Source organism: Telmatherina bonti (genome assembly GCF_933228915.1).
Source record: "Telmatherina bonti genome assembly, chromosome: 12".
Lineage (NCBI taxonomy): Eukaryota > Metazoa > Chordata > Actinopteri > Atheriniformes > Telmatherinidae > Telmatherina > Telmatherina bonti.
Genome location: NC_136610.1, coordinates 36396114 through 36417191, shown reverse-complemented (window position 1 = coordinate 36417191; position 21078 = coordinate 36396114). Strand labels below are relative to the sequence as shown.

Below are 21078 nucleotides of genomic sequence, written 5' to 3'. Positions count from 1 at the left end.
TGTCAGTGTGTGTGTGTGAATGATGATGTGTCTATTTGTTTTACTGTTTTAATACATGTAAAGCACTTTGAGCTGCTTCTTGAATGAAAGGTGCTGTACAAATAAAGTTTGATTTGATCTTCAGTAAGTGACCTGCTGTATATATTCATCGTCTTCTTTAAGTAACTGCGTTATGAATCAACCAGTTACGTATAAAACCTGTTAGACTGGTAACAAAAGAGGTGTGTGAGATCACAGAACCAGCAAATAGTTTGGTTCATGTATGAAAATGTGTGAAATGTAAATGAATTCTATATTAGACTGCTGGGTTTGTGTTCACCAGAGTGTGAACGTCCCACTGAGCATCGCTCTCAGACAAACAGGCCTTTTACCGAGGATGAAGGGAGCTTTGTCAGACAGAAGACTTGGGATTGTTCAACGCTGCCAGTGTGTGTTTGTCAGGCGTCTGTGTGAGGAAGAGATTATGTGAATCTCTGTGGATGTCTGCGAGGAAGAGATGGTGTGTCTGCGTGAGGAGATTGTTCAGCACGGCGAGTGGCACGACTGAAACACGACGAGCGTTTGCGGATTCATGTTGCGTACATGGAAGCTGAGCAGCTTAAAGACTCTGCAGTTTAATGTGAGGAACCATCTGAAAAGGTGAGTCCAACACTTTCTCCTCTCACCAGCTTCTCTTATCGTATTACAATCATAAATAATGTCAGATTTAATGATAAATGTGTCAAAAGGTCCAATAATAACGATGAAACTGCCGTTCATCAGTGCAGACATGGAGGAATCTGCTCAAAGCAAAGTTAATAGGCTGCAAGGAGGAAAACTATCCAGCTTCAACTGTGTCAACAACATATGGAAACCCAGTCACGTGTACAAAACAGACTAAAGTGTCTCTAACTAGAAAATCTAAGGTAATTGTTGGTCATATCTTTTAGATACAATTGTTATAATGAAATAAATATAATTAATATGAGCTATGAAGTCATAATAATTTAATGTAATGTCATTATTTTCAGATAAAACATAATTATGAAATTGGAAGTAATTATAGTATTACAAAAAATTTTATAATTAGGTATAAAGTTATAATTATGTGATAAAGAAAAAGATATTTAAATTTATTATTTTTAAATTAATTATGATTTTCTTAACAAGTATTAATTATAAATTTAGCATCACAACAATAACTTTGAATACCATAAGTAGGCAATACTAATAATCAGTATAACTGCTAACCCTGCAAAGCAGTGCAAAAAGCTTCCATATTAATTTTTGGCTCTAAATTCTGGAACATAACGAAAACAGTGACTTAGCCTTTAGCCCCGTTAAAACTCTGTTGATCTTCCCGTCTAACCGTTGGGACCAACCCTTTCCTGATGTTATCGAGCAGAGTGAGGTCATTCAGCCCAGCTTTTCCAGCGGCCTTGATGCTTGCTCAGCACCAAAGCCGGCGGCTCTTTGTTTTATTGTCAAAAGCTCAAACATTCAGCCTGAAAGGAACATTGTTCTTATGGAAAACCTTTCCTGAAATTTACAAATGAAGAATATTCACAAAGTATCTAATAATTATAAGATTTAAAATCCTAATTATGAGATAAAACAAGTCATAATTTTACCTTATAGACTTTTTCACAATTATTACAATTTAATTCATAATTATTATTTTCAATCTTATTTATTTTTATTTCATAATCATGACAATTAGCTGAAATCACAACTTTGAATGTCATCTTAACAAATTTTAGCTAATAATTATGGCTGAATGTAATAATTCTGAAATTTTCATCCTACAATTATGAGGTACTTTGTCAATATTTGTTATAAACAAATGGCGGTGATGTGCTTCCGTAGTGGTGCATAACAACAGGAGGAAAGAAAGAATCTATAAGTCTGCATTGACCTGAAGAAGAATTCTATGGGGTTCCGTTTGTGTCAAAAAAAAGTATATGTAATATGTGTATATGTTGTTGGTTTATGTGGTTCCAATGTGTCTTTGGTACATGTCTATGGCCTAATGTTTTTGACAAGTGTTGTTGCTTTTTGTATGTGTCAATATTGCGTATGTATTTCTTGCATATGTACATGTTGTGCATGTACATTTTGTATATGTACATGTATCTGTTGCATATGTATTTATTGCACATATAAATGTTGGATGATGTAAATGTTGTACATGTATGTTGTTGCATTTGTGTTTGCTGCATGTGTAGACTTCGTATTTCGCTGCAGGTCTTTACCTTCTGATTGGCTAATGTCGTTGCTTTCTGTTGTTGGTCAATGTTGTTTGTTTATGTCGTTGGTCTCTGCCGTTGTTGCCTTTGTCACAAATAAATGCTGAAATAGGCTATGTCTGGTCTAAGTGTTTATTAGACATTACAAAAAATGTTAGAATTTTAAGAAATACATATTTAAAAAAGCTTGCAAAATATTTCCATTATAGCATTTTTTTTTCCATTCAGGCGGTAATTCGGACAGCAAAGGGGTCCTAGTGCAAATAGCGCCGGGATAATGATGCTGGCTACTTATAATTTTAATAACCTAAAACTAAATAACCTAAAACAATCTAAAATATCTTCTTGGAGTTTGGGTTATTTACTGTATATGATTGTGCGGCCGCATTGGCTGGACTCGGACTACTCTGCATGCTAGCTAGTGTCTGGGCCACCGGATTATCCTGTTGTTGTTCAACTGGTTCAAACTTTACCGGGACAGCAAGGGGCGTATTTGCTCAATGAATGCTAATCTTTATTTCTTCAATGAAGGTTATTTTATTAATTTAAATTGAGAATATTAACGTATTCTTGGAAGATATTGTCACATTTCAAATGATCACAATGCTATTTGTGCCTTTATTCACAGGCTCTGAGGACTCACTGCAAAGTTTTGCATCCCTAAAAGTGGGAATCATTGCCTAAAATATTGGGTTGATCTATCTACTTTGATAACTTTTGATACAGTGCATTCACATTTTACAGCAGCATGAGGGCCGAGGCCACTATACGCACAAAGTAAATGTCCCCTTCAATTCCCTTATTATCTTTCAATTTTAGCACAGAATGCACTGTATCAAAAGTTATCAAAGTAGATAGATCAACCCAATATTTTAGGCAATGATTCCCACTTTTAGGGATGCAAAATTTTCCAGTGAGTCCTCAGAGCCTGTGAATAAAGGCACAAATAGCATTGGGATCATTTGAAATATGACAATATCTTCCAAGGACACGTTAATATTCTCAATTTAAATAATAAAATAACCTTCATTGAAGAAATAAAGATTAGCGTTCATTGACCAAAAACGCCCCCTGCTGTCCCAATAAAGTTTGAACCAGTTGAACAACAACAGGATAATCCGGAGGCCCAGACACTAGCTAGCATGCAGAGTAGTCCGAGTCCAGCCAATGCGGCCGCACAATCATACACAGAAAATAACCCAAACTCCAAGAAGATATTTTTAGATTTTTTTTTAGGTTATTAAAATTAAAAGTAGCCAGCATCATTATCCCGGCGCTATTTGCACTAGGACCCCTTTGCTGTCCGAATTACCGCCTGAATGGAAAAAAAAAATGCTATAATGGAAATATTTTTGAAAGCTTTTAAAAATATGTATTTCTTAAAATTCTAACATTTTTTGTAATGTCTAATAAACACTTAGACCAGACATAGCCTATTTCAGCATTTATTTGTGACAAAGGCAACAACGGCAGAGACCAACGACATAAACCAACAGCATTGACCAACAACAGAAAGCAACGACATTAGCCAATCAGAAGGTAAAGACCTGCAGCGAAATACGAAGTCTACACATGCAGCAAACACAAATGCAACAACATACATGTACAACATTTACATCATCCAACATTTATATGTGCAATAAATACATATGCAACAGATACATGTACATATACAAAATGTACATATACAACATGTACATATGCAAGAAATACATACGCAATATTGACATATACAAAAAGCAACAACACTTGTCAAAAACATTAGGCCATAGACATGTACCAAAGACACATTGGAACCACATAAACCAACAACATATACACATATTACATATACTTTTTTTTTTACACAAACTGAACCCCATAGAATTCCTGTATTCTACTCAGCCTGGGATCTGGGAATGCTGCAAATTCCCCTTTTCCACCAGTTGGTTGATGGAATGTGATGAGATGTTTGGCTGATCTGATCATGTGACTGCATGTCTGATTTTACCAGCTCAGTTACAAAAGTTTGAGTTTTACCAAACTATGAGTCCAGCTAAACTGGCTAAACTGGTTTCCACTTCGTAATATTTCATTTTCATGACTATCCTGTGAACCTGTGTTGACTTTAACAGCTGCGTCCCAGTTTAATAGGGTTATTGTAATAACTATTTCTGTGCATAGATGTGACAGGTGTGTGAATGGCCGACCTGACCACCACAGGTGTAAAAGTCTTTGTTAGATTTATCTTCCGTTTTCCCTGCTTCTCCCTTTAAGGCTGCTAAAAGAGCATCATCTGTCTCCTCCTCCTCCTCCTCCTCCTCCCCCCTCCCATCCCTTCATCCATCCCCCACTCTCCTCTCCACACTCCTCCGCTCTCGCATCGCCTCCTCCGGCATCATGACCAACGATTCCCCGGAGGAGGAGAGCCGAGCTCCGGGTTCTGGCAGCGGAGGAGCCAGAGGAGCGAGAAGACGAGCTGACGACAATGTCACCATCCTGACATCCTCCATGGATCTGCAGAGAGCCGGCAGGAGCCGGGCCAGCAGCGGTCACGATGCCGCCCCGAGCGTCACGTCCTCCGTGGAGCTGAGCTGCTCCTCCCTGGAGATGAGCATCCAGACGCGGATCTTTAAGATCATCGTGATCGGGGACTCCAACGTGGGCAAGACGTGCCTCACCTTCCGCTTCACGGGGGGGAACTTCCCCGACAAGACCGAGGCCACCATCGGCGTGGATTTCAGGGAGAAGGCGGTGGAGATAGAAGGAGAAACTATCAAGGTAAAAACAGCTGTGGGGGAGCTGGAGGATGGTGTTTCCTCACTCCCACCTCCTCCTCTTCCTCTGTTGATCAGCTGCAGCTCAGAGTCTGCCAGGGGGCACAGGGCCATCTCCTCACCATCTCCTCACACCTCTGGTCACAATAAAAACCATTAGAAGTGCAAATATCTGATATTTATCTTTTAAAAAATGTCCCTGACATGCAGGAGAAATGCAGGGAAAATGGCAGCATCAGTCTGGACTCAACAATGGAACAAAGAAAAACTGTTTCCATGGCATTTGCTCTGCTAACTCATCCTCATGTGCTTTGTTTCAATGTTTAAGATGCTTTATTTTTAAACAAAACCAGATTAAACTGTGAGGGGAACCATTTTTCTGAAATCTTTTCATGAAAAAAAGGGAAAAATCACAAAATTGCTTGAAAATGCTCATAAGCTGATTTATCTGCAGACATTTGTTCAAAACACAACAACCTAATACAACCTAAATGTGTCACCAAATGAGCCAAATATAGATTAAAAGGCCATTCAAGCATCTTTAAACTGCAAATAATTCCAGTGTTAATGTGTTGAAGCTCGATGATGTAATAAATCACAACTCAAGTAAAAGCAGCATCATAGATGTCATGAATGTCAGATTAAATTGGAATTGGAATTTGCTTTTGGAGCAGAATTACCGGTTAATTGTTTTCAATCATTTGTTTGTTTGCGCTGATGAATATTTGAGACTTTTTATCCAGTTCCCCCACCTGGCTTGGTGGGTCAGATGCTCCCTGATGCCGACTCACAACACCGTTCACTTTCCTTATCAGGTCACCAAAAGTCCCCTCCATAGCTGGAACATTGAACTAATCCATATGTGAACAATCTGATCTAAATGTATGGATGAAGAAAAGTGCCAAAATTAAATACATAAATACAGCTTTTACTAAAAATGTCCATTATTTATTACATTTGTAAATGAATGCGTCAAAAATATTCATCAATAACTACCAATATGTCTAATGAATTTCTACAATTAGGAAATAAAAAAAATTAAATTAATAAATAAACGTGTTAATAATTTATTAAAATTGGAACTAAAAATATTATTTAAATGCGCTATTACTAAAATATTCAAATAAATAAATTATATATATATATATATATATGTGTGTGTGTGTGTGTGTGTGTGTGTGTGTGTGTGTGTGTGTGTGTGTGTGTGTATGAGCTAAAAATGTTAAATAAACGTTAAATAAATGCATCAACAACTAACTAAACTATCATTAATTTCTAAAATGGCAAATAAAACAGGTTGGAGTTGGGAAGGAGATTTATTTTGGTTTGAATGAAACATAAAATGATTATTGTCTGAATAAAGTTGAATAAATAATGAAACTGATTTGACCTGAGCTGAAGGGAAAGTCCGAACTGCAATCAGGAAATGTACAGATGGAAACTTTGGGCATTTCACATTTCATAAGTCCAGCTTGGTTTGACGATGGTGAAGTTCTGCTGAATTTACTGTGACACAGCAACACATGTTGATCCTGACACGTGTGTGGTGATCTCACATGTCTCTGTAGAGAGCAGCGTTATGCCTTGTAGTTCATTTAGTTTGGCCGTCGTGTCAGACTGGAGGCACCGTGAGGAAGATGAAGCCCGAGTATTCAGCTGTTAACCAACCCGTGTTCACAGTGAAACTACGGTGGCCCTGCTGACGACCTCCAGCCGCTCGCAGCACACGCTGCAGGCTGCGGTGAAGAGCTGAGCACTAAGTATAGATGTGCATGGAAAGGTGTCATCTTACCGGCCATCGATCACGTCTGAAACACAGCAGGTTGTTTTACTGTGTAACAGAGTTTATTGCATTTAACAGCTGATCAATCTTCAACATAATATTCATTTATATACACATAAATTTAGCATCAGTGGATCCTGGGTCCTGCTGTAATCTGGGATGTATTCATGTCTGACAGGCACTGAACTCAGCGCAGCATTCGGTTCAGATTGGGGGGGGGGGGGGGGGGGGGTCTTTTGAAGTGGCGAAAGAGGATAATTCAGGCTTGAGCTCGGTGTCGGGAACCGTCCCTGTTGATATGCAAAGACACTTCAGAGCAGCTTCAGTTGAGTCGGCAGTAAATGACCTTTATTTCTGTTCAGATTTGCCAGTAAAGGAAAACAACTCCTTGTTGTTCTGGTTAAACCAGAGTAAAATGCAGTTTATTGGCGGATAAACGGGGTTGTATGCAGGTTGTGATGATCTTCAGCGAGTCAGGCGACAGCTATACTTTCAGATTTTTCTCCTCTTTCTTGGCTCCAGCTTACTGGCACCAGGTCCGACACCCTTTTCCCTCCAAACTTTTTCTTATAAAGAACTTCTCATATGTTAAAAACATGGCACAAAGCGCTTTGCACATAAAGCAGCTTAACTCCTCCTCCATCCTTCCCACCCACTCACATACACACACATACACACCCACAGATACTGCATACAAAACCTGTAAAACGTTCTGGCTGAAGAGTCAGGATCCATATCAGGAAACACCGTCTCAGAAGGTCACCTGCACCAGGTAGAGCTCACGACCCCCCCACCCAGATGGCCATCTTTCTACAGGTCAGCAAGGGGCCCCCATCAGCAAATCCCATCCACAGACCCCCCCACCCAGCGAAACCCATACCTGCCTCCAGACAGACATCCTGACCAGAACCAAATGCAGCCCCAATGCAGGCGGCCCCCTCTGAGATACACTTAAGATATAGTTTAAAAGTATTAAACCACAAATGTTAAGAACACAAAAATAACTGGATAAAAAATTTAATTAAATAAAAAAAAGTAACCACATCACAATGGGAATTTCCCGTTCCAACACATCAGGAGATGCTACACTGTGCTCATAAAGGGATGGACATGGTCAGCAGCAACACTCAGGTAGTCTGTGGTGGTTAAACCAGGTCATGTTGTAACTATAGACTGTATATAAAAGATGGGCGGAGCCTCCGTGACGTCCCCCGTAGGTTTCTGAAGAGCTGAATTGAAGCTCGGTGGGCGGTTCCTACCATCACCATCTTGGCAGGGGCATGCGTGTCGTCTCGCCCGGAAAATACACATATGGGCAAAGAGGTGGAGCTGAGAGGGGGGCTGTGAGCGTCATGGTGGATGATTGACATCGAGCGAACTCCGAGCTTTCTGTAGCTAAGAGCTAACCGAGCTAACCCGGAGATAACAGGAGCTAACCAGCTAACGGAGGTAAGCGGGCTAAAGCTAAGTCACGTTGATAACCGGCTAAAAACCGCGGTTGTTCTACGTTCTTCTGACTTGAAGTGGGAGATCGGGTACCTGTCAATCAAAAGGACACGCCCCTAAAAATATGCCAAATTTTGAGATTAACTTACTTTTAAACGGGTGAGTTAGAAAAAAATTCACTCCCCCCCACAGTTGTCATGAAGGTAAACCTGACCTATTAAACCTAAAATGGATTTTTGTACCAGGCTGTAAACATGTAAACATTCCTGCTGTGAAGTTGGTCTTTTTAACATGGGAGTCTATGGGGATTTGCTCTGTTTTGCAGCCCCTAGTGGATGAAGGGGGAACTGCAGGTTTATGCACTTCTGCATAGGCTTCACTTTTTACCGCCAGAGGTTGCCGCTTGGTTGGTACTAAGGGGTCTAAAGCAGGACAAGTAAAACCTGCTTTCAGCAGCAGGCTGAAGTGTTGATCCAAGGCAGGATGGATCCATGTTTTCTTGATGTTTCCAGAGGATCTACCAGAGATGATCTCTGCATCTTGGTTGGAACCAGTGTTCATTTGACTTCCTGTTGTTTTTCTATCATGTCCAACCAGTCTGACCATTCTCCTCTGACCTCTGACATCCTCTTCAGACCTGCTCTGGAAACCCTCAAAATGTGTGAAAATCCCAGTAAATACTCAGACTAATAACCATGCCACATTCATTGACTAAAATCTCCTGTCTGCCTCATTCTGATGCTTCGTTTGCACTTCAGCAAATCGTCTTCCCCATGTTTACATGACCACATGCTGTCATGTGATTGGCTGATTAGATATTTGTGTCAACAAGCAGTTGAACATGTGAGCCTGATACATGATCACAGAAAATCATGCTACAGAACAACTGAGACACTGCCACTTGGATGGTACTGACACTGTTTCCTGTTGACATTTACAGAGCCAGCTGCTGGTTTCTCCAAGCCTTTATAAACGTAGACATATAATTATAACCACATATATGGCTGTCTTCTCATTTATGAAGATTCACAATTGTTAGCAACAAAACTGAAAAACTGGATATTCCAAGAGAAAACATCACAAATACAGTTAAGGACCTGTAATTGAAGACTAATGCATTTTATTCCATCTACCTCGACAGGTGCAGGTGTGGGACACAGCTGGCCAGGAGCGCTTCCGCAAATCCATGGTGGAGCACTATTACCGTAATGTCCATGCAGTGGTATTTGTGTACGACGTTACTAAGATGGCCTCCTTCCGCAACCTGCAGACATGGATAGAGGTTGGAATTACATTTCATTACAGCTCTGTACTGTTTGTGTTGAATGAAGCAGATCCAGCCTTTGCTGCAGAGATTTTAATTTTATTTGAGGGTTTATTTAAACATCAGGCAACAAAAAAAGAAATTAAACTAATAAATCCAATTCAATGAAATGCCCCTTTTTCAGTGGGACTGGGAAGAAATCAAAGCTTCAGGGATTATTTGGTATTTGTTCTCTTTTGGCACTGAAGTCATTTTCTGATGTAAGCAATTAATGTTTCAGCAGGCAGTCTGGATTTTTTCCATAGTTGCTGTTTGGACAAACACATCACAGCTGGAGCAGCAGTGTAAAAATCAAGTAGGAGGGTCTTACCTATGATGAAACATCTTCCTGTAAAAAAACAGCCTTTTTTCATTTGTTAATGTGATAGCACGTGTAAAAAGGCTTGTTAGGGGACATTATACTAACACATGTGGAAAAAGAGAAAAAAAAAGACAAAAGAAAATCATTCACTTTCTATGCGGCTTAGTTCAATTAAAAGTTGCGGGGAAGCTGGATTCTATCCCAGCAATCATCAGGCAAGAGACAGGTACACCTGGACAGGTTGCAAGTCCATCACAAAACAAATAACAAGATAAATAAACAAAAAGAGCAGGTGCACTTTATGTTTGATGAGACACTGTGGGTATAAATTTTTTAGTAACCGTGCTACTCCTGTCTGTTGGCACCCAGCAGCAGCTAGCTACAGGGTTAGCTCCCTTCACGTTACCCAGCATCAGCTAGCTGCAGGGTTAGCTCCCTTTATGTTACCCAGCAGCAGCTAGCTACAGCGTTAGCTCCCTTCATGTTACCCAGCTGCAGCTAGCTGCAGGGTTAGCTCCCTTCACGTTACCCAGCAGAAGCTAGCTACAGGGTTAGCTGCTCCCTTCACGTTACCTAGCAGAAGCTAGCTACAGGGTTAGCTCCCTTTATGTTACCCAGCAGCAGCTAGCTACAGGGTTAGCTCCCTTTATGTTACCCAGCAGCAGCTAACTACAGGGTTAGCTCCCTTCACATTACCCAGCAGCAGCTAGCTGCAGGGTTAGCTCCCTTCACGTTACCCACAGCAGCTAGCTGCAGGGTTAGTTCCCTTCACGTTACCCAGCTGCAGCTAGCTGCAGGGTTTGCTCCCTTTACGTTACCCAGCAGCAGCTAGCTGGAGGGTTAGCTTCCATCACTTTACTCAGCAACAGCTAGCTCCGGGGTTAGCTCCCTTCACGTTACCCAGCAGCAGCTAGCTGCAGGGTTAGCTTCCATCACTTTACTCAGCAGTGATGAAGCAGACGCGTGACTCTGGAAGTATAAGAGCTGTATGGTGTTTATTGCCAAATCTTGTAGCGAAAATACTTTACTAAACAAGCATTTTCTCACAGCTAACTCTTTGCTAAATTTATCTCCTTTTTTAGTGTGGTATCAGTCCATGAATGCAACAGGGCATTTATTATGGAAATACAGAATTCTCCATTTTTGAATTAATAGTTTTCTGTCAAAGTTAATAGTCCGGTTCAAGGACTGCACTCAAAATAACAGAAAAAGCAGCCAGTTTCTAATGAAACACAGAATGACCTTCGGGATATCTGGATCATTGTTGCTCTAAACACTTTCAAGACTTAAAAAAAAAAGGTTTGGCAGCTCATGAGTAAAAAATAATAAATGAGTGATAGCTTAGGACTTTGAACAGTACCATTCATTTATGTAAGTAAGGTTTTATTTCCAATTCGTCATTTTTCTTAAACACATCCATAAAGCTATATTCTGCTCTGTTTCAGGAGTGTAATGGCCATCGAGTTTCAGCTTCAGTGCCTCGAGTTCTGGTTGGGAACAAATGTGACCTTGTGGACCAAATACAGGTTTGTGTACACAAAAACTCCAACACGCTTTTGTACATCATTTATTGAAAAATTGAGGCCCGACTGCTGCTGTTTCCCCAGGTGCCCTCCAACATGGCGTTGAAGTTCGCCGATTCACACAACATGCTGCTGTTTGAGACATCGGCAAAGGATCCGAAGGAGAGTCAGAATGTCAACTCCATCTTCATGTCCCTGGCCTGCCGCTTGAAAGCCCAGAAATCCCTGCTGTACAGAGACGTGGAGCGAGAGGACGGCAGAGTGCGACTCACCCAAGAGTCTGAAACTAAGAGTAACTGTCCCTGCTGAGGAAGTGGGAATTACTGCAATAAAGAGGAGAGAAGAGTAACAGTACATCTCAAGGGGGAGTGTAATGATGGAAGATTCTTTAAGTGTAATTTGTCTGGTTTTTTTGAGGAGGATGAGGCCAGTTGAGGTGGACACCAAGAGCAAGGATGGGGTAGAAGAGGACTGGGAGAAGGTGTCAACGCTGGTCCACCAAACTAAAACCTCATCTGAGTTATGGTTCTTGGAAGGGTAAAGAAAACAGATCAGTGTAGTGACACATTATTAAGAAGAAATGAGATAACGCTGCCTTTTAGACAACAGTATAGCGTGATCAATTCTACTCAATTTACCATAGACACAATGGGACTTACCATACTTTCTCTTGGGTTTATAATCAACAGCATTGAAGCAAAGGTTTTCCTGAAACCAGCTCTTGTTTGGCATTTCTGTTACAAATGAACAAAGGATAGGATAGGATAGGATAGGATAGGATAGGATAGGATAGGATAGGATAGGATAGGATTTGATTGGATTGGATTGGATAGGATAGGATTGGATTGGCGGAATTAAGCTTCTCATGGGTTTCCTTGGGCATCAAAATGAGGATAAGGCTGGTTGCATGAAAGATACCATACTGATTGGCTTAAAAAGCAACTAGCAAGAAAACCATTAAACCAAATCAGTGATGATTGAATTGTAGCGAGATTAACCAAAAAGAGGGCGAAAAGGTACAGGTCTTCCTTATATTGGGTCTTCTGCTGTCCCAACCAAATTATTTATCATTCAAACTGATGCATCACTTAACCCTTTCCTACTGCCTTAAAATCTAAAAAATAACTGCCTCCTTTAAGCATTAACTTCTCTTCAACCAGGCTTCCTGTCCAGCATGACATACCCAGAATAAATGAAGTACACTTCCACAACTACAGTATATATGCTGATGAGAAGGCTGAGACATGGGATTACCACAGAACATATGTGTTGCAGTAAATTCACCTGGAACACAGATGAAAATGTAAATGTTACCATCTCCTGAAAGAAAACCCTCAAACCCTTATTACGTTAATTGAAAACCCACCATCACCGTCTTGGCAGTGTCACGTGTGTTGTCACTCCAGGAAAATACAAAAATGGGCAAAGAGGTGGAGCTGGGGTGGAGGGGGGGATGATTGACAACCTTCAAACTCCAAGCGGCCTGTAGTTACGAGCTAACCGAGCTGAGGAGCTGGAGTTTCGTCTTCCTTCTTTTAGTTGTTTCGGGGAATGTTGCCCCCTAGCCGGCAGTTGTTGTAACTGCATCACATGGTCGTAATATTGGTCTTTTAAGTAAAACGCAGAGTGAAAGCAAACCAATACAAATGAAAATTTTACGAATCAACCCCCCACCCCCACTACTCAGGTGTGAATATGCTCTTAACTCTTTGGCTGTCAGCCATTGCTGTAGCAGAAAACCCTCCGCTACCGGCGTTTTGGCTCATCTTTCAGGATTTCATAATGTTGAGTTTTGGGACTGCAGATGTGGATGCTTGATTTGGCTAAGTGTGTACATCGGGGCGTTTTTGGGGTGCATTCACAACGTGTTGGTTGTGCACTCGGAGAGTGAATTTTAGGGGATGTTTTGACGTGCACACCCAACCAAACCAGCTTTACATGTACAGAAAGTTCAAAAGATGTCTTGTTGCTTTGGCAGTGAACGTTAGGTTCAGGAAGACGTCAAACATCTTTGGAAGCCAGTGAGTTTAGATAGATATGCAGCCAAATGGACAGTTTCATTGTCTCGTCAGTTACACGCATAATTTGGTTTGTTTTCAAGGGGGTTAGCTATCCGTTTCTTTGCGCCGAAATGGATCAATATCACTGGAAAACACGGGGCCAGTGTTGAGTTGTATAGCTAAAATCCAAGCAGGGAAAGGAACAAACCACAGAAGAAGAACAGGAAGAAGATGATAATGCAGAAACAGGTCATTAAAAAGCACCTGCAGAAGATGCAGAGGAAGTTGATAACAGGAAAAAACTGTTCTATTTTTCTGCTTCTTCTGCTGTTTTTAGATGATTTATAAGTAATTGTAACAATGTTTGAAATGGACATTCCCATTTACGTACATAAGGGACCAGAAATTGACCTTTTTTTTTGTTTGCTGCTCTTTGGCTACTAGCTAACAAGTTAACAGACATGACGCCTTGTTTGGGTGGAGAAATGATCAGAAAACTTGGACAGTGGACAGTGCTGTCTTCATGTTTTTCCTACATTCACATATACCTACTTCGGATTTGAAGTAGTTACATGTGTTTGGTTTGGATGCTGATGCTTCATTGAGTCTTTTAGCTGCGTTTCTACTGTGATGTTGCTATGCTACATGTTAGCATTGCTGCTTCCTGGTATCTGCACACATCTTCTGTACTGCTGGATATCGTGCTTCCCTCCGTACATAGAGGTTGTAGACTGGAGGAATAACATCTTGACCACTGGAGGGGACATTTTCACAGCTAACCAAACACTCCACTATAACTTCAGATGATAAATAAGCCATTAAAAGTACCTGATATCGACCTAGCCTAACCACTCACAAGGACAGATGACTGAAAATCACTGTGAGCTCATGTATGAAGTACATTAAATACATAATGAGCAATATCTTGAGCTATATACAGTCAACCTGAATAAAATAAAGGTAAAACAGTCTATATGAGTTTAGGGATTTGTGTACAAGGACCTTGGTGGAAGATTGTTTGCAATCAGACCATTTATAGATTGTCTGGCTGTCTGTCACCTATTGATTTGTAGATGCAAGATCCTCTTACCCATATGCACTCTCCTATAGGGGTGTCCTTTTCCCCTCTTCTCGTGGTGTAAACATCCTCTCCATGTTTTGTGTTTGTATGAATATGAAAACAAGAATTAATCCAGTCTCAGTCTTTATGTGGCTTCAACATAACCGGTTTTTCTCTTCTGTTTTTCTCTGGTGAATATTTTGTCAAGGTAGAGGCTTTTTGCCTGCCTTAGATAAGTCTGCATCAGCACCACTGCCTCCAGACTCAGAAAGCCACCCCCCTCCCTGCTCCATGTAGATAAGGAAGTTGCCTTTGTACAGATCTGAGCCAGGAGGTAGCAGCATGAGTTACACCTGATGGAAAGGTACATATTCAAGTTATCTGTGATACAGGCTGCATGAAACTATGTGAGCCATATTGATTATTTATTGTATGAGAAAGAGTCCAGCTGGGCGGCAGATGGAGAAAAAACACTGTTTCATAAGACACTGTTGATGATCTGAAGCCTTTGTGTAATAAATCCTGACTGTGAAGTGTGTGAGTTTGATAAAGCAGCAGACACATCTTATCACTGTAGCCTACTTTTGAACACTAATAATCTTTAATTTTTTGTCTTTGTTTTGCTATTTAGGGTGGCACTGGGGGCCACCATGGAGGACCTGGCAGGTCCCAGTGATCAATGGGACAGAAACAATCAGAGTTAATGTTAAAAGAGCAAATCACTCTGTTGTGAAACACTTTAAGGGTGATTTTAGTCAAATCTGAGCTGTTTTTGTTTTGTTTATTGGGACGGCATTCCACTTTCTTCTTCTTCTGCTTTATTTTAATGTTGCAACAAAAGCAGCTTCAGATGAAATGCTGTTTTCATTTATTCATTTCAGTTTCTCTTCCCACAGAAAGTCAAAAAGTTATCTGTTACGTCTTCTTTATCTTCTTTCACCCTTCATGTGTCACCCTGTTTCTGCTGCCATCTATTTTTATTCCTGTCTTAATCCCACCACAGTTCCTCCCTTTAAACCCTTTTTGTCGTCTCATATTTCACCATCACTGCATCTGTTTCTGTTAAACTTAATACTTCCAGTCCCCCTCCTCTCTGCGTCACGCTCCACCTCTTTCCATCCTCATTCTGCTTCCAACTTTCTCCTTTTTGTTGCATAAATTTGCAACGTGTGGCCGTTTCATGTCTTGGAAAGAACAGTAATTCTTAGGTAGATCATGTGTCTGTTAATGCAGCGGAGACGAAACCACGAAGCTTTGAGCTGGAAGAGATGCTTCGTTGGATTCTTGACACAGATAAAAGGACGTAAACTAAAACAGCAGATTAAACAGGTTGGTCTGAGTATTTACTGGGATTTTCACACACAGGCGTCTGCAGGGTTTACAGAGAAGAAGAGCTGCAGTTTGTCTGGACCAGCAGCAGCACAAGACCACACTGGGTGCCCAGTTTGGGCCCTCTGGTACCAGGTTCACCCAACATGACGATGAATCAGCAGCGGTCCGGCATCGTTTTATTCAGTTTGCATCACTTTAGCAGAAATGTGACAAAGCCAGATGCATTGATGACATTAAAATGTTTGATATTTGTGGATTTATGTGGCTGATGAGATGTGTACTGGATAGAAAAGAATGTTTCCAGTTTCAGGGAACAGGTGAATGAAAAGGCGATGTTGATCCTGCAGTCGGGTCCCTTGTAAGTGAGTAACAAACATACAAAGCTGCCTTAATATGATCTCAATCTCACCGTTTGATTATTTGTCATTAAAAACTAGGATAAACAGGTTTTAGCATCAATCTTTAAAATGATCATTTATTTTGTTTCATTCTTTTGGCATTCTGTGAGTTATTTCTCCTCACCAGTCTGGCCTCGGTGTCCACCACAACCAGTAGATTTCATCAACATTTTCAGCATTTACCTGTAAATTACAGCAGCTGGTCTGTCCTGTCAACTTATCAAATCAAATCAAACTTTATTTGTACAGCACTTTTCATACAAAAGCATATCAAGGTGCTTAGCATTAAAAACATAGACCTCGTGAAGAAGCAGCTGAGCCAGAAAGTGAAGACCCAGGACATGAGAGAAAAGCAAGAGGAGCTGAAACATTAACTCAAATCAATCCATGATTTATTACTTTACTTCATCTGGAATTATTTTTATGAAAACATTTATTTTACGTTTTCAGTGCTCATATTATTGTAAATTATTTTGTTGGGAACTCTGTCCCCTAGTTTTACAAAACACTTTGGTAAATTATGTGGTTTTCTGTCATTTTTGCCCTGAAAATCAAATAAATGAGCATCTTGCAAGAGTGCCTAGAGATGTTGGTTATGCTTAGAAATAATATAATATAATATAATATAATATAATATAATATAATATAATATAATATAATATAATATAATATAATATAATATAATATAATAAATTATATCCACCCATCCATCCATCTTCTGCTGCTTATCTGGGGTCGGGTTGCGGGGGCAGCAGCCTAAGCAGGGAAGCCCAGACTTCCCTCTCCCCAGCCACATTTGCCAACTCTGCGGGGGGATCCCGAGGCGTTCCCAGGCCAACCGAGAGATATAATCCCTCCAGCGTGTCCTGGGTCTTCCCCAGGGTCTCCTCCCAGAGGGATGTGCCTGGAACTTGCGTCCGGGCAAGGGAACATTTATGCCCATGTTTGTCGTCATCATAGGGGTCGATGAGCCGCGCTTGGTCTGGTCCCTCCCCTAGACACCTGTTTGCCATGGGTGACCCTACCAGGGGCATAAAGCCCCCGACAACATAGCTGCTAGGATCTTCGGGACACACAAACCCCTCCACCCCGATAAGGTGATGGCTCAGGGAGTGGTAAATAAATAATAATAGTAATTTATTTAGCCCTAATTTAAAAAAATAAATAAATTAATTAAAAAAAAAAAAAAAAAAAAAAAAATATATATATATATATATATATATATATATGAAATGAAAAATATTTTATTAATCCCCAAAGGGAAATTCAGTATTGTAGTATATAATAATAATAACTAGAGGAGGTCTTGTTCCGGAGGCTGATGGCTGCTGGCAGGAATGATCTTCTGTATCTTTCAGTCTTACATCGGACCTGAAGAAGCCTCTCACTGAACACACTTTGTTGTTTCTTCACTGTGTTGTGGAGAGGGTGTGAAGAATCCTCCATCATCTTCATCAGCTTGTGCAGCATTCTTCTTTGGACAATCAGCTCCAGCGGCTCCAGAGTTACTCCAAGCACAGAAGCAGCTTTCTGGATCAGTTTGTTGATTCTCTTCAAGTCTCTGGTTCTGATGCTACTACCCCAGCAGATGCTGCAAAGCTGACTGCACTCTCCACAACAGACTTATAGAAGATATGCAACATCTTGGTGCAGACGTTAAAAGATCTCAGAACAGGTGATTTCAGGACAAATATCATCACAATGCAGAAGAAACTTAACTGGTTGTTGGTCAAAGACAGACTCGTATACATTGACAGTTGTGATTAGAAATATATCTGTATTAAAACTACCTGTTATTTTATTTAATAACCTTACTTTTAGTGCTGGAAATCACAAATATACCACAAAACATGCAAAAGATGGAAATTTTAGCTTGCCTAAAGCAAAATCAGATGCCATAAAGAGAACAGTTATGTATAGAGGCATGAAAATATGGAATTCTCTACCGAAGAACATTAAATTAACCACTGACCTTAAAAACTTTAAAATATTATTAAAAGAATATTTTTCAAAAGTACAGGTATCTATAGAAATAATAATTATAAGGGTTTGGTGATAAGTATATTAAATACAAATGAATGTAGAGTAAAAAAAATTAATAATGTGGATAAGAGGTGTACTTGAAGATTTGTATTATAGATAATTAAATATATAGGTTGATATCCAATTATAAGTAAGCATATTTTTTGCATTTTTTGTCAATGAATAGTTTATATGATGTAATATGAATGTAATATGAATGGACATTACATGCATGCATTTACTTATGTAAAAATGGATGTAAAGAGAAGTTCACAGAGGACGTTCCAGTCTGTAGCCTCAAAGCCTCCTCTAAGAGCATCTTCAGCTTCAGCAGACCAGATTTTGATAGTCTTTGTGATGGGCTTGCTGCTGAATGATGGGCTTGTAGGTGGAGGTGAGAAGAACCAGATTATGGTCAGATCTTCCTAAAGGAGGCAGGGCAGACCAACTGTGGAGCAGCTGACAAACTGCTGGAATTTTGGTAGAGTTGCAGAGAGCGAGACGTTGTTGAAGTCTCCGGAGATCACCCTGAATGAGTTTGGATGCTGTGTTTGTAGCCGAGCAACGACGGAGCTGATGACGTCACAGGCTGTGTCTGGTGCGGTACCAGGTATTATATAAACCGCTACCAGAATAACACAGGTAAACACTCTGGGTAAATAATATGGACGGAAGCTAACAGTTCCATGTCCCTTGTGCATCTCTTCTCCTTGACAGTAACATGTCCAGGATGACACCAACGCTGGTTAACCAGCACTGCAATTCCACCACCCTTTAGCTTTCCGCTGTGTTCTCTACTGCGGTCTGCACGGACCGTTTTAAAGCCCGGTACAGACACATTACAGTCAGGGATGTGTTCATGCAGCCATGTCTCGGTGAAGCACACAATACTGCACTCTCATCATAACAAGTCTTGAGAGAACCAAAAATAAGCAGAAAAAAACTTATACACATATATATATATATATATATATATATATATATATATATATATATATATATATATATATATATACTATTCACAAAAAGTTAGGGATATTCAGCTTTTGGGTGAAATTTCACAACAAGCCTAAAATGCATTCAAACCTGTACAGGTGAACTTAATGTGATCTTCTCTAAGCTTTTAAATGCACATGTCCAACTGTTAAATGTTTCAATAAATTTTGCACAAGTTGCTGTTCTCTAACAAGGAGCTTAACGGCAAAAATCACGGCAGGTGTGAGATCCTTGAATTGACCAATAAATGTCCTGGTTCAATTAGAGCTGGTGTTTAAACAGTTGTCCTCATCATGCTGTTCACATTTTGACATCATGAGACCAAGACGACACCTAACAATGGAACAACAGTCCCTTGCCATTGCGATGCTTCAAACAGGACGTTCTCAGACAGAAGTGGCCACTGAGCTTGGAGTGTCACAGAGTGTCATCAGCAGGTTGCAACAGAGATATGGAGAGACTGGAAGAGTCACAGAAAGGCCTAGAAGTGGACGTCCTTTGGCCACATCCCGTGCTGATGACCGCTACATTGTGAACACTGCCCTGAGAAACCGGATGATGAATGCCACTCAACTCCAGGCACGTTTAAGAGAGGTGAGAGGCACCCAAGTGTCCCGTCAGACCATTCCAAACCGTTTCCATCAGCGTGGTCTGCGTGCTAGACGACCTGCACGGGTACCTGACCACACCACCAGGCACAGGCATCATCGTCTTGCATGGGCCAGGGAGCATTTACGCTGGACGAGGAACCAGTGGGCCTCAGTGCTGTTCTCTGATGAAAGTCGATTCACACTGAGCAGAAATGATGGCCGGCAACGATGTTGGAGACGTCAGGGAGAGCGCTATGCATCAGCCACTGTTGTCACCAGGCCAGCTTTTGGTGGTGGCGGTGTTACAGTGTGGGCAGGGGTGTCCACTTGGTACAGAACTGCCCTACACTTTGTGAATGGTACAGTGACAAGCTCATACTACCTGAATAACATCATTAATCCAGTGATTGTGCCCCTACATGAACAGCACAGGCCTAATTTCATCTTCATGGACGACAATGCTCCTGCTCATCGAGGCCGCATCATCAGGGAACGGCTGTTGGAGACTGGTGTACCTCAAATGGAACGGCCTGCACTCTCTCCAGACCTGAATCCCATTGAAAACCTGTGGGATCAGCTGAGCCGTCGTGTAGAGGCTCGAGACCCTGCACCCCAGAACCTCAATGACCTGAGGGCTGCCCTTCAAGAAGAGTGGGATGCCATGCCTCAGCAGGCAATAAGTTGCCTTGTGAACAGCATGAGACGTCGTTGTCAAGCTGTAATTGATGCTCAAGGGCACATGACCAGATATTGAGACGTTCAAATTTTTTGTTGTGGTGTAACTACCATTGTTGTTACCTTTTGTGTTGAATGAATTTTTTGAGATGAGAAAATCAATAGTGCATCCTTCTACTTAAATGTCTTACTTTTATATTATATCACTGTAGCATGAACATATTGCATTTTCCATAAATTTCACCTGAAAGCCAAATATCCCAAATTTTTGTGAGTAGTGTGTGTGTGTGTGTGTGTGTGTGTGTGTATATATATATATGTGTGTGTGTGTGTGTGTGTGTGTGTGTGTGTGTGTGCGCGTGTGCGTGTGTGTATAATCCGAAGACAACTTGGGGATAAACATGCTGGGACAGTCCCTCCGTTTTAAGATTGGGCAGTAGGTTTCCTACATGGTGGAAGCTGTTGGAAGTTTAATTTGGATGCATTTCCCTGAGTGCCAGACTGGTATTCCCATCCATTACCCGCGGAGAGCAGCAGCCGGCTGGGATGAGAGAAATCAGCCTGAGACTGCAGCCGAGGAAGAAAGTGGAAACGTCACATGGAGAGATGCAGCAGCAGTAGCTGCCTCTCCACTAATCACACATTAA

At 40.9% G+C, this 21078-nt stretch overlaps 1 protein-coding gene across 1 annotated transcript; it reads left to right on the top strand.

The window, feature by feature from the left end:
- Window positions 1–520: 520 nt before the first annotated feature.
- Window positions 521–11667, top strand: rab33a (RAB33A, member RAS oncogene family; the record flags this gene model as incomplete). The annotated part of the gene is made up of 5 exons (XM_079249485.1): window positions 521–639; window positions 4482–4985; window positions 9352–9492; window positions 11281–11361; window positions 11443–11667. The coding sequence occupies exons 2-5, from the start codon at window positions 4605–4607 to the stop codon at window positions 11665–11667; spliced, it is 828 nt and encodes a 275-aa protein (XP_079105611.1). The 5' UTR covers window positions 521–639; window positions 4482–4604.
- Window positions 11668–21078: the final 9411 nt, after the last annotated feature.